Consider the following 17,038-nt stretch of genomic DNA (forward strand, 5'->3'; position numbering starts at 1 on the left):
TAGATGGTATAAATAACTAAACATAGCTGTCTGGTTTGAAAATGAGGCCAACTTGCAAGTGCCTTAAACTTGAATTCTTTGGAATACCCTGCAGGGAAAATTCTTGGTTGCCGACAGCTCTCTTGTGAAGAGGTTTTAGAAAAGTGAGCCTACCTCTCACATGATTTCCTAATTCGGTATTTCAGTACTATCTTCTATCATGCTTTGTAATGTTCTTCTCTATACATTGATTACATAGGAGTATCCCCCCCTCTTGAATGCTTAGACTACAGAAACTACGTCCTATTTTATTTTTCAGTCCTGTATTTTTAGGTAAGATATATTCTTTCTTCGCAATTTAAATTGAAATCTGTTGATCAACAATCACCAAACCAGTCAGATTTGGAGTTGAAATCTTGAGGGCCATTTTGACATTTGATGATGCTTACATTGCTTTTACATGACTCGTGACTGAAAGGTTAGTGGGCATCGTTGTCAGAGCTTGCCGAACGCATCTGTCGTTAGACTGCATGAAGGTTAAAACTCGGAAAGAAGTTTAAGGAGGTGAAAGAACTGACTAAGGCTCTTGCTAGGATAATGTGTTCATGATCTAGTCATGATTTTACTGCTTCTCCATCATTTGTTTCATTGTATCTGCGGTGGTATTATGGCTGTTAAAGTCACCGATACAGTATCGGGGCTCACTTCATTGGCATTGCGACACATATCTGGCCAGGTAAATGGAGTAGGAGGTGGTTTGTACACTGAGGTGATGATAAGGTGCTTGGTGCTCACCTAGAGTATTTTTAAATCTCTATTGGAGAAGTCACTGCTAGCCTTGATCACCGACTTGTTGCATGTGTTGCTCGCATTTCTATGTACCGGACTCAGGCGATGGATGACAGGGGCAAGGCCTGTTATTTTAGGGAGGATGCGGTCCTTGTGTGTCTCTTGGAGGCAGATGATATCACCGTTTAAGCTGGCTTTGATTTCTGATTTTGCTTCATCACTGAGGCTGAGCACTCTGAACTTTTTCAAAGTGATCTCCCAAGGCCAAGGGTGTATCCTTTTACCACCTCTGATTATTGGGCACAGTTGTGGTGTTGTAGCAATTGGTCTCCAAAGATTGACAGGGATACCACATGAAGGTTTGCTACTTCCACCCGTCAATAACATTTTCTCCATGCAGACAATCGATAAGCACGGGAACAAAACCTCTGGCATGGCGGTGCATGACCAGACATGAAAAGTCTCTATCAACTTGTGAACAAAAACTTGTGAGTGTATCATCATTGTTACAAATTAGGTGGTTAAGCATCACTGCCAAATATTCCAGACCCAATCTGGCATATTTACGTGCACATTTTAAATAGACATACCGTATTTTCCGCACTATAAGGCGCTTCGGAGTATAAGGCGTACCTTCACTGAATGGCTAATTTTAAATCTGTTTTCATATATAGGGCGCACCGCATTATAAGGCACATAGAATAGAAGCTACAATACTGGCTGTGCTTGCGTTTGCAACCACTAGATGGAGCTACGCTAAAGGTAATACAATACAATAGAGCTTTATTTATAAAGAGATTTCACAACTGCTGCAACTTCAACATTGCGCTTTACAAATCATTTAAAATACTACGTCCAAGAAATCAGAATATTGATCCATATATAGGGTGCATCGGATTATAAGGTGCACTGTTGGCTTTTGAGAAAATGGAATGCTTTTTAAGTGCGCCTTATAGTGCGGAAAGTATGGTACGTATTTTTTTAAAAGAACAATATGTGGAAAGTATGGTACGTATTTTTTTAAAAGAACAATATGTTGAAAATAGGGCGGCCCGACGGTCCAGTGGTTAGCGCGTTGACCTCAAAATGCAGAGGTCGTGGGTTCGATCCCAGCTCCAGCCTTCCGGTGTGAAGTTTGCGCTCCCTGGGCCTGCGTGGGTTTCTCCGGGTACTCCCACATTCCAAAAACATGCACACTCAAAAAAAAGGTGTGAGTGTGAGCGCGGATGGTTGTTCATCTCTGTGTGCCCTGCGATTGGCTGGCAACCGGTTCAGGGTATCCCACGCCTACTGCCCGAAGATGGCTGGGATTATAGGCTCCAGAAGATAGGCTCCAGCATTCACCCCCCCCCCACCCCCCTCCTCAAACCCTTGTGAGGAAAAGCAGATCGGAAAATGGATGGATGGATGGATGTTGAAAATATTGGTCAGATAATTCACATACTGTTAATTTTGCACTGATCATTCTTTATTTATGTATTTAATTATTATTATTATTTTTAAATGGATTATATTGTTTCTCTGGCTACAGTGCATTTGGATGTGTCAGGATCAAAACCCTGTCTCTTATCTATACACTGGGAGATGTATTGATGAAACTTGCAGAAAACAGTGAATGCTGTGGTTACAGTACAAGTAACACTCATTCACCAGTACTGATGAATACAGATGTCTAATGTGGACTCATTTGTCACAAAGCAGCATTTTGAGGTGCACTGATTCGCACGTCATTCTATTCATTCTTCTCCCACTCACTGAAAATATCAGCCCATTATGCCATCAGTGCACTCCGACTGCAGCATCCACGTTAATTAACATTTATCTGACGAGATTGGCTTGTTGACTCACACTCCTGACTTGACATCCATTACTCCCTCGACATGTATTTTCTTACTTTTGAACATTTTCAAAGAAGGGAACAAATGCAAATGTTACTTTTCAACAATCATTTTTTTTGTGGTTAATGTTCAGTGACAAAATCATGTTTTTCAAACACAGTCCTCGAAATTTGCACAAATGTGAATGCACAGCACCAAAAGGCGTGCACCAGTATCTCTGACATTTTCATATTTTGAAAATACAATTTATGGCAGACATGGTCTGCTGTCAAAATAACAATGCTATTTAGGTTGATAACAAACTGCCCTATCAGTACAGGGACCTGCCAGTTAAGATAACGATAGTAGAGGCTCAAAGTTGCATTTCCTATTCTCAGTAAGACAGGGTTGGTTTGGATACATTTCAGTCTCCTTTTCTCAACCTGAAATCAATTGAATGCTTATCCACTCCCCACAAAGCCCCCTCTGTTTGCTAATGCTAGGGAGAAGGGCTTATCTGTGTGGTCCAGCTTCTACCCCTCACTGAGAAATGTCTGTGCCCACCCTCATCTGCTTCCCATCTATCATCCTCCCTGTCCCTCATGCAGGAACCTGTGTGTGTATATAAGTCCAAACTTTTTCATTTAGTGTTCTGCTAGCATTGTGAGCACAACTCCAAACTTTGTGCAGGGAAAATCAAGATGCTCATCCGCAAAAATAAAAAAATAAAAAAATTTAAAAATCTATCCACCCATCCATTTTCTAATCCGTTTATCCTCACAAGGGTCGCAGGCATGCTGGAGCCTATCCCAGCTGTCATCGGGCAGTGGGTGGGGTACACCCTGGACTAGTTGCCAGCCGGTCGCAGGGCACCATTGACAAACAACCATTCACGCTCATAATCACATCAAGGGACAATTTAGAGTGTTCAACAAACACACTGTGCACGTTTTGGGAATGTGGGAGGAAACCAGAGAATCACTTGCCTTCAAATATACACCATGCAGAGCTTGTGTTCAAAGGCTTTGAAGTTAATGACCAAAACAATGCGTGACTTGAGGTACCAATATTTAGAAGTAAACTCATTGACTCATTGAAAAAAATCAAGCCCTGCCAACACTTTGAAAGATCCCATTTTGGAACGGAGAAAATGTTGTGTGGAGCATGAATTGGAACTGAGAATATGTTGAGTGGAAGCATGAAATTGCCGGCAGGGAGGCTACAACAAAGGCTGTATGATGCAAGTTATGGGGATATAGAGAAATGTGCAGTAATGAAAATGTTTTTAAAAACTATCTTTTCATGTACTCATTTACACTGCACGTTTGCCTCTGCTGTTAATTTGGAAGTGTTGTGTGTGTGTGTGTGTGTGTGTGTGTGTGTGTGTGTGTGTGTGTGTTTGTGTGTGTGTGTGTGCGTGCGAGCGTGCGTGCGTGCATACTTAACTGCCTTGAGCACCATGAAGGTGCTAGTGCTGCATAAATTCATCCCATTTAGCAGTATAGCCCAGTCTGATTTGAGATGGCTCAAACTAAGCACCTATTGTGTATTTTTTAATGTAATGGTGTTTAGTATGCGATTAAAGTGATTCTTTTGCGCCGGATGAAGTATCAGATAGATGTACATTGCACATGCTTGCATTGCAAATCAAGCCTTGAAGCGGATCGCAGAGAGACTGGACTAAAAGCTTGATATAATCGGACACCCCATCTCCATAATTTGTTTTATGAACCCACTGTGGTATTGAGGATTTGATTCATGGGCTGGTAGCAGCATCGTTGCCTGGATCTTGAAAAACGCCTTGACGACATAATTGTCAGTGCGAGGGTCCTTATGTGCTTGCCTGAGCCACACTGAAGGAAGATTCTCACAATTTCATTGCTATGTCGACCGAACCTTGGATTGTAGGAAACATAGGCAGGTATCTTTAACCCGGCCTCCCTTCCATTATCGACCACTTTCTTGATCCAGTTAGTGGCAATTGGATATCTGATGGTACTTGTAGGATAACAAACATTACATCTGAAGCAAATTACATATTCTGTGGTGCCAGATGATATTTGGAAGCAACAGTCACTGCCCTTTTTATGCATTGTGAAGTGAGTTAATGCATGTCTTTGTTGAACATTGGAAATGCCATGCATTCGTTTGACTTAGCATATTTTCATTTATAGTCATCAGTTGTTCGGTTGTCTTCTTGCTTTTATTTAACAGCAACTTGCAATGCTCGTTTTATTTTTCCACTGTAGTATTTCAAGCTTTTCTGTCTTTATGATACAAGAAAAGCCTTTGCTTTTCTGCAGAAAATACCACAGCCATTCACTCAACCAATTCAGGGCGATGTTGACCTAGAATCAAGACGACAGAAAGGAGTGCTGTGTCCTCCTACCCCTCCTCCTATTAATCACATGAGTTCTTGCCTTGACCTTAAAGTCACTACCTTTGTTAAGTTTTTTTTTCTCTCTTCCCTTGTCTGTATTTCACCAATTCTACCAAGATTCTAAATGGTCACTTGACACTATTCTGTTTTTTTTTTTCCATTGTCGTGACATTCTGCATGCAATGGTCAGATAGTCAACTTGTCAAGAGCAGCATCCTGTAGGTGAATTAGCTTGCTATTCTTTCCCTAAATTTACTTAAAAGACCCATGTCAATGTCAAAATAGAATAAGTACATTAAAAAAGCAGTACCCAAACTTCATTTACTGCAGCTTTAACCAATTAGGTCTTTGTTACCTCGGTTACAGTAAGATTTATTTTCTTTTAATATAAAAAAAAAAAAAAAGCTGTTGTTTAATTCACAAAATACTCAATATAATTTCATCAAGATGTTGCTCGAAATCAAATCATCTGGATCCAGATATAGTTTTTAAGTTCACTATACATCTGCTTAACAAATGTATCTGGATGCGGATGATTTCATTTTGTGCAAACACTTGCCGTAATAAGATTGAGTAAATTCAAGACACAATTTTTTTCTGGTGTAGGCAGTTTGACAATGTTCCCTTTGCAGTGAAAAAAAAACAGCATTGTCAGTTTTTGACAAAGAAAGGAAAGTTATCATTGCCATCCATGAGGACATATTATGGTCCCATTGGTATGGCATCCATCTATCCATTTTCGGATCCACTTATGCCTCACAAGGGTCGCGGGGCGTGCTGGAGTCTATCCCAGCTGTCTTTGGAGAGTAAGTGGGGGCCGCCCTGGACCGGTTGCCAGCCAATCGCAGGGCACACATAGACACCAGGTATGAACTATGTTTTGTATTGTGTGTATAGTGTTGTGGATTTTTTTTTTTCTGAAATGAACAACCAGCGATTGGCTGCTGACCAGTCCTAGATGTTGGCTCCATCTCACCTATGACCCTGAAGACAAAGGACAGAGAAAACACATGGATGAATATGTATTGACATGATGTCATGGTGAAATTTGTTTCATTTTCAGTTTATCCGCACCTCTTTCCCTCACTTCACATCAATCTGGCCGGCCATAACCAGAGAAAGGTTAACTGTCACCTCACTGCATCCCGAGAGAACACTGACCTCTTTGTCACATGCACGCCAGCAGATGAGCTGCCTCAACCGTGCACCAGGAGGGAGTATTAAAGAGTACTGCAATGAGTGTGTCCGGAGCTCCACTAATGTAAAAATGCAAAGCACTCGCCATGCTACATTAGAGGTGCCAGGTTTGAGGTAAAAGTGCTGACTGTCCCCTTTCCATCAGCCTACAGTCAAGGGAGGTTAGGGAAGCTATCAGAGCTGGTGGTGTTTATATGGGCCAGCTTATGATGTGCACAACAGTGAAACACTTAATGGCACACATGTACTGTAGATGTTTATTTTCTTTTTGATGCTACACTGTGGGGGTTTCTTGGACAAAATGTTGCCAAAGATTCATTGGAAGAATGACTTGTCTTTTGTTTGGGATTTTTTTTGGGCCTCATTTTGATTGCTACACGTGCTGTACAAGCCTTTGCATTCAAGGTTAGCCTGAAACATTTCTCATGAGCCATGTATATATTCACTAGGGATAAATACAGAAATCGTGATACCTCTGTTGTCAGATCTTAATGCTCTCACAATATTGACGATATTAATACTTTTAGTACAAAACCACAATGTAGAAGATGTAGCATTTATGATGAGGCAGAGACTGAGGTAGAAGAAGCGAGCACAGTGACGTTCCTTGGGTGCTGCAGGAAGGTACAGATGGAGACAATGTGGAGCTTTAAGTAGCACTCAGCAACATTGCTGTTGGAGCTATTAATATTATTATGTCAGGTTATTAAATAAGTACAGAAATAAATACATGCTTCAACTAATAGCGGCATGAGTTCAACTCATAGCCGCATTAGTTCTACTTGGAGAGTATAGGTGTCACTGAAATAATTGTGCATAGCGAAAAAAAAAAAAGCATAGCTTTATTTAAATCAGCCTTTCTTAAGAAGCGGCCCGGTGATCCAGTGGTTAGTGCATCAACCTCACAGTGTAGAGGTACAGGGTTCAATTCCAGCTCTGGCCTCCCTGTGTGGAGTTTGCATCTTCTCTCCGGGCCTGCATGGGTTTTCTCCGGGTACTCCGGTTTCCTCCCACATTCCAAAAGCATGCATGGCAGGCTGATTGAACACTTTAAATTGTCCCTAGGTGTGAGTGTGAGTGTGGATGGTTGTTCCTCTATGTGCCCTGTGATTGGCTGGCAACTGGTTCAGGGTGTGCCCCGCCTACTTCCCGAAGATGGCTGGGATAAGCTCCAGCAACCCCCGTGACCTTTGTGAGGATAAGTGGATCAGAAAATGGATGGATGGATGGTTTCCTTAAGAATCGGTCATTTAAAGTGTGTTACGTGTCATTAAATTACACAGAGAAACTACGATAAAACAGCCATGGTGAATTTAGAAAAATATCGCCAAACTCAAAAGATGTATAAAAATAACTACAATTTTATCTATAAAAATATTATTTATTGTTTGCATTCAACTAATTTGCTTTCCCTTTGAAATGAATATTTCATAACGATGTATAATGTATTTCTCCACAGGTATCTTTCTTTTTATTTATTGTTTTTGTGGTTTACACGATGCTGCCATTCTCCATGCGGGATGCCATCATCGCTAGTGTTCTCACCTCTGCCTCGCACACCGCTGTGTTGAGTGTCTGCCTGTCCACCACAGCTGATCACATGGAACCTGTCGTATGGCAGGTAAGGCTTACAGTCATGGAGACATTTCAGCCAGGTCTTGCAGGAATAATAGGATTCACTAATTCAATTCAACTGAAGTTGGAATGAACCTTGATTTGTTTTTGTTTTGGAGCCACTGGCATTTTCTCACATTAATGACAAGGTCACACCATGAAGGTCATATCACCTCATATATGTTTCATTTTCCAAATGCAACTTTAAATGTCTTTTAATTCAGATGTTGTCATTTGCACCTCACCGGCATCGGGCCAAAGCGTCCTGTTACTATTTGGTACATTTATTTCTTTTCACACAAATGGTTACTGTTGTTCTTGCACCACGTGTGTTTGTTCATTTTTTTTTTTTACATTCTTGGCCAAACTAAAGTGTTGAAATGTCTATCGCTCTTTGTCGACGCAATCTTAATGTTTGACCAAACTTGCCGTTTTTTTGGTGTCATGAAAAGTGATGATTTTGGAGATACAGGTACAAAGATTCCACCCGACACCAGTGACATGATTTCAATGATTGTATCTAGTTTCTTAGTACACAACACTTGTCTTGTAAGCAAATGATGGTGATGTTTCATCTAAAACTGAAAAAAAGAAAAGAGAAGTGTGATTCTGAATGTGAACAGCACATGCTGTGAATCACAGGCAAAGTCCACATTTTAGTCCACAGTTGCACATTGTACATTTTCATTTTGCAGGTCAATTGCATTTATACTAAGCAGATTGAGATAAGCTTGACATGTCCCAATAACACCAAATGTTTTCTCCAGCTTGTCCTAAAAACACAAAATGAAAGCCCTTCAATAGATTTTGCTTGGCGGTAGTCCTTCGCTGGCAGAGACACTTGCAGGTACTCACACTTGGAGTCCATAGAGAGCGGTACGTTTTAATTAACTTGAAAGTGTGATAACTTAAATCTTTCAGATCGAAGCTCACTAAGGTCAACGTATGAAGTTCTTGAAATTTGTGTTCATTGTCTCACCAGATTACCGGAGGGCATTAACACTACCACGATAACTTTGCACTGCTCATTGAATTTAATTGCGATGGTCCATTTAAGACAATACTTTGGTCTGTTTTATTGAACAAAGGAAAATGTTATCATAGGTCCGTCTATCATTTTGAAAACGATCGTTCTGCTTTTACATGCATTGGATGTATTGAATCGGAATGCGGTCAAATCTTTTGTGGGTCCAGTATGACGAGTGCCAGTAATTGCACAGCTAAAGTCAGCATTTGACAAACATCACTAGATTTTAACGGGAAATTATAAAAGTTAAGTAATGTACTTCTAGCTATATGCTAAATTCAAAGTGGACTAACATGAGTGTCCATGTTAGCTCTGTGCAACGTGCACAAATCCTCTCTGAAAAGCACAGGCATGATTTTGCTGGCTAGATTATAGCATAATGACTTTAGCAGTCTGTGCGTTGTGATCCTTTCATCCCTGTTTTTTCCTCCAATGATCCCTATTGATCATCACATATCATTCATTCATTCATTTTCCGAACCGCTTAATCCTCACAAGGGTCGCGGTGGGTGCTGGAGCCTATCCCAGCTGTCTTTGGGGAGTAGGCGATCGGATGCCAGCCAATTGCACATCACATATGTTTTTTTTTAAAGTAAGATTTATTTAAATTTACAAAACAAACTCAATATTTTTCTCAAAAAAAGCTTCTTTAGTTGTGTGCCATTATATCACAATTTGACTACTATGTTTCGTGTTTTGATACAATTGTAAAGGACATTCAGTATAAAATAACAGCATTGTTAAAATGCTATACAACTGTCTCGATCATTTCCCAAATGAGGATCGTTTAAACAGAGCATAACTAAATCTTGAAGGAAAGAAACTTAAACAGATTCAATGATTTTAAGTTTCTTCAGCTGGATAATGCAGATAGAAATGAAATCTCAAACCAATTTATTGTGTGTGTTTATATTCGACAGAGATGGCACCAAACATATGGTAATTTATCGTTTTTGTTGTGAAACGATTTCAATTTTTAAGGTGACAGTGATAATCACGATGCTTGATAATAATATCATGTTTTATAAGGGGAAGGCAATGTCAATATTTGGGCTCATCCAAAGATCGTTTCAAAAAAATTCAAATGCAGACTGCTCTTAAATCAATTTAAGGCAGCCAGCCATTAATTTAAAGCAGCCAGGTGGTTCTCAATGAATAACCAGAAGTTACAATGTATTGTTTGTGTCACACTCACATTTAGAAGGAATAAAGGTACTAAAGCAAGCAGTCCTTGTTAGGGGTGTTTGAGATTTTGTTCTCGCTCCAATGGAAACCTCAACATAAATTCGACAAGACTGGTTTCGCAACACAAAGGTGCCAAAGAGAGACCGTGACACGCTTTGTTGCTAAGACACTGGTGACCTATTTGAAAACGGAATTATTTCTTCTAAATCAAGATTTCATTGTGTTATACATAAATATCCTCCACAGAGTAGGGGGACAAGATTGTGATGTCATTCTTAATGTCATGGAGACATGTTCATGGGAACACTTGACGATGGTTAATCATCTCAGTAGCTGCCTCGGCTTTTACATATACATCATCAAAATCTCTGTTCTGCAGTTTCTTGATTCAGATTACCGAGAAACCATTCACGGAACTCTGAGTCATGTAAGAGCGAAAATTATTTCTTTAATGACATCATTTCCTGATTTATCTTTTAAGTAGAAACAGTACTGAGAGGAACGTGAGAGGGAAAATGGTTTTCCTGAAATCATCTCCTAAATTATGAGTTAAATGAACAAACTGTTGATAACACACGAGCTGTTAAAGGATACTGACATTTGCTTATGTCCTGGTTTTTTTTTTTTAGATTTTGGCCAATATCATCATTTTCATGTGTGGCAACATGGCAGGGGCGTACCACAAACACCTGATGGAGTTGGCTCTCAAACAGACTTATCAGGACACCTGCAACTGCATCAAATCCCCCATTAAACTGGAATTTGAAAAGAGACAGCAGGTAACATGGGGTCAATATGGCAATAGGTAAAGGGCCACTGAGCCCGCCAATGTGAGCCAGGCAAAAGAGCACACTACCCTTGCCTTGAGCTCATCTCACAGCTCCACTGAGGAAGAAAAAAAAAAAAATCTCACATATCACATCTCACTTTGAGTTTGCCGGTCGTCACATTTACTTGTTTCTCTCTGTGTTGTCTTTAGTCAGTTTGCCTCCTGATTTTTACTGTAAATAGGGAGCATGCTTGTCTTGATGATATCTTAGTGTGAGACCCCCCCTTTCATAATAATGTGCTGGAAATCCTTAGCCATGTGCATTTGCAAGGTTCTGTTAGGAAATCTTTTAATAAAGCGTTGTTTCCCCCAAGTACTCTTTTCTGTTGATGAAACATTTTCTTGCTGGATGTTTTCCATTTATGCACGTTCATTTATGCACAGTGCGGTGTATGTTGAGATGAAGGTGTTGAGTAAAGTTTGGACCGCTGCTGTGTGGAGCAATACATATTTGGTGTTTCATTTTTTTTTTTTTTTTTAGTTGGGCCACTGCTGGGCTCTTACATTTATAAATCCAGTACAGATACAAGTAGAGCTTCCTTTTTTTTTCTTTCTCTCGCCTGGCGAATCCATTTTGTGCTGTTACATATAAAGGTAAAATGGCCCCGATGAAGTGTTTCAACTTGTCCTCGGGGGGTTGTGGCTGCCTGCAACCAGTGTTTAGCCACAAAGCAGAGAGCAGACACACAGACACGCTTTTGTGCTGAGTGCACTCATAATAGATGCTGTTTGCTTGGTACTTTCATTCAAAGTATCAAATAGTGAGAGTGTATATTTGGAATCTGTAGTCCAAAGAGGGGCTGGGGGGGCATGTGAATCATCATAAATTCAAAGTTATGTTTGCTGAACACCCTCCATGGGGCAGTCCTTCATGTCGCAGTTAGTGATGATAACAATTGGGAGTGTGACATTGTCTTACACTTTTACTGCAGCTAGCCATGTAAGGATGACATTGGCACATTTTCTTTCATGAATCATGTTGTTGATTTGACGCACAATTTTGTTTGAACATTAAATCAGCCACTGGAGCAAGGTAATAACTGTGACCGCTTTTCTTTTTATTTTTTTGTTTATTTATTTATTTATTTTTTAAACCTTTGTCTTTTGCGGTTAAATCGACAGAAAAGAACCACTCACTCTAAATAAATATTGGAGAAATACATTCAGTCATCTTCACTTTTTTATCAAGTGATGTCATGAAATTAGTGTTTGATTTAATTGCTAACAAACTGTGGGCAATATATCAGAAAATTGTAATTCAATTTGTTTGACTCCCCATATTTTTATTTTGTCGTATCATCAGGAGCGTCTGCTGTTGTCGCTGCTGCCAGCACACATTGCCCGTGTGATGAAAGCAGAGATCATCCAGAGACTAAAAGGACCAAATTTTGGTCAGATAGAGAACACAAACAATTTTCACAACCTCTATGTTCAAAGACACACCAATGTCAGGCATGTATTATCTATTAGCAAAATGTTATGCAAAATTTTATTTTCATGCTCATTTTAAGGAGGCATTTCATAAACATTAAATTATATTATGTTTCTTTTTTTTTTTTTTGTAGCATACTGTATGCTGATATAGTTGGATTCACGCGCCTTGCCAGTGACTGCTCACCTGGCGAGCTGGTGCACATGCTGAATGAACTGTTTGGCAAATTTGACCAAATTGCCAAGGTAAAGAAGTCATCATTTAACTGTCAGTATCACGGAATAGCATACCCTTACTAAGTTAGTATCATTGGAGAATTGTGGAATACAGTCTGAAAACAATATGTACCTATAATTAAAAGATATAATTAGTCATTGGGCTCTGTGGATTTATCATGCAGTTTAATGATCCAGAGGGGGAGGCAAACCTTGATTAAAATGTTGACTATCATTTTATTACCGTGGCTTTTCACACACGAGAAATATGCACATTATTTGACAGTATCGTAGGTATGGACGTATGTATTGTGTTTGTGTATGTAAGTCTCTAAACTTCAGTGTGCAGATTTTCTTACCTTGTGCTTTATCTTTTGTACGCAGGAAAATGAATGTATGCGGATAAAAATCCTTGGTGACTGTTACTATTGTGTATCTGGCCTACCGGAGTCTTTACCAAATCACGCCAAGAACTGTGTCAAAATGGGCCTGGACATGTGTGAAGCAATCAAGTAAGCCAAATGACCATGTGTGGTGACTTCCATACTTGATCTCAACAATAACAACTAATAACTTCGAAGCAAACAATGGCTCAATCTGTACTTCATATTTTTGGAAAAATAAATTCACAAATTGTGACATCGAACATGCTTTGCCAAGTATTTGTTAGGAAAAGTCTTTTCTGCCATGAAAAAAAATCCCTGAACTCTCTCTCTGTCAGCACACTGGATCAGGGGATAGAAGAATTTTTTTTTTTGTAAAGTGTGAGGTACAAAGACTTGTGATACTCAATTAGATTTAAACTCTATGACATACATGAATGCTCAAATCAAAGAAGTACAGCACCCGCCATAATTCATGAGCAGTTAATTCAGGCAGCTTTGTCAAAAAATGATGATTGATAACAGCTTAACACTTTCTTGATTACGAGCTCTCCTAATTAAAAGATCCCGCCCACAATCTTGAGATAATCAATCATAATTATATCGACATGGTGAGCAATAGGTGGTGCACTAAGTCTTACACTTGCTTGTCTCTACGTGACTTATTTGCTGTCTTTTTCAACACAATGGTCAGTTTGGATGTTGATTTTGTTCCCTCCTCCACAGTTATAAGTGTGGTTTTGATGCATGACAGGAAAGTGCGCGATGCCACAGGGGTTGACATCAATATGCGTGTTGGCGTGCATTCAGGGAACGTTCTGTGTGGGGTCATCGGACTTCAGAAATGGCAGTATGATGTTTGGTCACATGATGTCACGCTGGCCAACCACATGGAAGCAGGAGGTGTGCCAGGGTGAGTTAAAATAGCCAACAACTAGCGTTGTCCCGAGCCAGTCGTGTGATTGGACATCAGAGTCAATCGTATACTTCCTAGCTGATTGGTATCGCAGTCGAAAAATATTTTTTAATCCTCTTAATTTCTGAATTCAAGCATAATAGTTATCACATTGGGATACATTATTTGAATTAAAAAAAAAAAACGATACATACAGTAAGACAATTTTGATATACTCTTTTCTTTGTATTGCTTTGCCGAGGTATCAGATCGACACTCGCTATCTCATTCTTGATAGTCTGCAAGAAAGGATAAGTGATTTTTTTTTTAGCTTTCCCAAATAACTGGGTCTGTTGGTAATTCCAGGCGAGTCCACATCACATCAGTGACACTAGAACACCTAAATTCAGCCTATAAAGTAGAAGATGGGGATGGGCAGGAGCGAGACCCTTATCTGAAGGAGCATGGAGTCATCACATATTTGGTTATCAACCCAAAGGTAATGGAGCATGTTGAATATTTGTTACGGATCTAATAAAAGGCGGGAAAATTCCACAAGATCTTTTTTATTTTTTTTAGGTGGAACGTCGTAGCCCGCAACATCACTACAGGCCCAGGCACACTGTGGACGGAGCCAAGATGAGAGCCTCCGTTAGGATGACCCGCTACCTGGAGTCTTGGGGGGCTGCCAAGCCTTTCGCCAACTTGCACCACAGGGACAGCATGACCAATGAGAATGGCAAGATCAACACAGCTGTGAGCAACTCTCTCGACGTTGACTAATTATTTGTTGCCATTAGAAATGATGGGTGGATCTCGCTGCCGTGTGCGATCTCTTCATTTCCATTTTCCTTCTAGGATGTGCCACTGGGACAGTATCATTTCCAGAGGAGATCTGAAAGGCAAGCTACTTGTTTCACTGTTCCAGGATCATTTCCTTTAGAAGGATTATCTCCGTCCCTCGACAGTGCAGTGCAGTGTCGGACGACAGGAGTTTTAATAACTCTTGACTTCTGCTGAAGGCTATGACATGCATGACTAATCTTGTGTCAAATTAAAATGTTCGGTCTCTTTTTGCTCTTGTTAAAAGGACAAAGTCTCAGAAGAAGCGGTTTGAGGAGGAACTTAATGAGAGGATGATCAGGACCTTTGATGGCATCAATTCACAAAAGTAAGGGTAATTGAATGACTATTTCAATTTATTTGAATATTCCTGATTTTGAAACTTATCCACGTTATGTCCCAATTGACTGGCCTTTGTGCTTCTAGGCAGTGGCTTAAATCCGAGGACATCCAAAGAATATCTTTGTTCTTTCACAATAAATCCCTGGAAAAGGAGGTAAGAAGTACTTTGTAGTCAAGGTTACAAGAGAACTGGAGAATAATTCTTGGTTATTGGTTATCTCACATTGTCCTTATGATGAAACAATGACTTCTGCTGTCAGAATGCATTTCGAATCATCCTTTGTTTTTAATATACACATAAATGTACAAAAACGTATTTTACTAAAACTCACCCTTTTTATCATTTTAGTACAGAACAACAATCTTGCCAGCCTTCAAATACTACGTCACCTGCGCCTGTCTTATCTTTTCCTGCATTTTCATTGTGCAGATACTCGTCTTACCAAAGTACGTGGATTTTGTGACACGAAGCATGACAGTGAATAAACAGTAGTGTGAAAAATAATATCATGACAAATGATCCTGATTTGCTATATACATGTTATTTTTTTTCAGGACAGCAGTGTTGGCAATATCTTTTGGGATGGCATTCTTTCTCCTTTCCATAATTGTCTTCATATGTTTCATTGGGCACTTCATGGTGAGTGACATGTTCTGTGTCAATCAATTCTTTCAACAGGGCCAATTGCACTCTCTCCCTTGTTTAATCTATTATTGGACTCTTTTGTACTTCACTTTCTGCTTGATAGCATAAATGCCTTGTTGTTGTTGATAATTTTTTTTTAGATCCAGTACAAATGCATCACAAGTTCAGTCTTGAAAAGCATAAGAGTATTTTTTTTCTTTCTTTTTAATTCATTTATTTTTTTGCACAATATGATCCTCCCCCTTTTGCCAATTTGTAAATAGTGTAGTGGGCAGCCCGGTGACAATAGTGGTTAGCAATAACACGTCTGCACCACTCTTCTGAAGTTCGAGTTTAAATGTCAGCTTGGCCTTCCTTGAAGAATTTGCACTTTTTCCTTAGCCTTGCGTGGCTTTTATCTGGGTACTGCGGCTTCCTCCTACATGGATGTAATGTTACTTGAAGATTCCAAAATTGTCCAGAGGTATGAATGTGAGGTTGTCTTTTTCTTTTAACTTTGTAAATGCGTTCTGTGATTGATTGGAAAAAAGGTTGTACCACGCCTCTCGCTGAACATCAGCTGAAGTAGACTGCACCTCACCGAAGACCCGAATAAACAAAACGTTTGGAAAATGGAATCATGAACAGTAGTGTAAAAAAATGAATTCATAGCATCTTTGAAATCCAGTGGTGGCTTGAAATATACATTTAATTTAATCCTGTGAGCTCACTCACAACTCAAAAATGCATCCAGCAATCCATTTTCACCACCCCTTATCCTGAACAAGATCTCGGGTGGGGGTGCTGCAGCATATCCCTGTTGACTTCGGGCAAAAGGCGGACGACAGCCTGAGCTGGTCGCCAATCGGTCACAGTGCACATATAGAGACAAACAACCATCCACATCCACATCCACACCCACACCGAGTTGGAACCAGGCTCACACTGCCTGCACGCAAGTCAAAAGTAAAAAAAAAAAGAGTTTGTATGGAGTTTGCATGTTCTCCCCATGCCTGGGTGGGTTTTCTCCAGAGTATTTTGTGCCACATTCCAAAAATGTGCATGATTGGTTAAAACACTCTGAATTGCCTATAGGTGTGATTGTGAGGGTGAATGGTTGTTTGTCTGTCTACATGGGACCTGGAACTGGCTGGCAACCAGTTCAGGGTGTACCCTGCTTCAATACGCTCGTAACCCTTGTAAGGATAAGCGGTTCGGAAAACTAGTAGTCGTAAACTAGATAAAGAATACAAATGTATTTCTAACTGAAATCCACAAATATGAAACAATTGATTCGGAATGTTGTCACATCAAAAGGTTTTAAATTGAATTAAAAACCGAACTGGATGACTGAATGAATTATCTGTGTATCAAAAAAACAATCAGCCCAGATGATACATACGTAGATACATGGACAGCCATCCATTTATTTTCTAATCCGTTCATCCTTACAAGAGTCGCGGGCGTGCTGGAGTCTATCCCAGCT

The 17,038-nt window shown here is 39.9% G+C and overlaps 1 protein-coding gene across 1 annotated transcript in view; it reads left to right on the top strand.

Annotated features, from left to right (window-relative positions):
• Positions 1 to 17,038, top strand: part of adcy2a (adenylate cyclase 2a) — a 55,601-nt gene that overhangs the window by 11,041 nt on the left and 27,522 nt on the right. Inside the window, exons 4-16 of the mRNA XM_019880080.1 lie at positions 7,622 to 7,783; positions 10,618 to 10,767; positions 12,121 to 12,269; positions 12,383 to 12,494; positions 12,849 to 12,976; positions 13,602 to 13,760; positions 14,109 to 14,241; positions 14,322 to 14,498; positions 14,601 to 14,644; positions 14,833 to 14,913; positions 15,012 to 15,081; positions 15,277 to 15,374; positions 15,483 to 15,567. Coding sequence (XP_019735639.1) covers positions 7,622 to 7,783; positions 10,618 to 10,767; positions 12,121 to 12,269; positions 12,383 to 12,494; positions 12,849 to 12,976; positions 13,602 to 13,760; positions 14,109 to 14,241; positions 14,322 to 14,498; positions 14,601 to 14,644; positions 14,833 to 14,913; positions 15,012 to 15,081; positions 15,277 to 15,374; positions 15,483 to 15,567 — 1,548 coding nt within the window. The remainder of the gene's footprint in view (positions 1 to 7,621; positions 7,784 to 10,617; positions 10,768 to 12,120; positions 12,270 to 12,382; positions 12,495 to 12,848; positions 12,977 to 13,601; positions 13,761 to 14,108; positions 14,242 to 14,321; positions 14,499 to 14,600; positions 14,645 to 14,832; positions 14,914 to 15,011; positions 15,082 to 15,276; positions 15,375 to 15,482; positions 15,568 to 17,038) is intronic.

The sequence above is a fragment of the Hippocampus comes genome, unplaced genomic scaffold, assembly GCF_001891065.2.
Source record: "Hippocampus comes isolate QL1 unplaced genomic scaffold, H_comes_QL1_v1.1 scaffold135, whole genome shotgun sequence".
Lineage (NCBI taxonomy): Eukaryota > Metazoa > Chordata > Actinopteri > Syngnathiformes > Syngnathidae > Hippocampus > Hippocampus comes.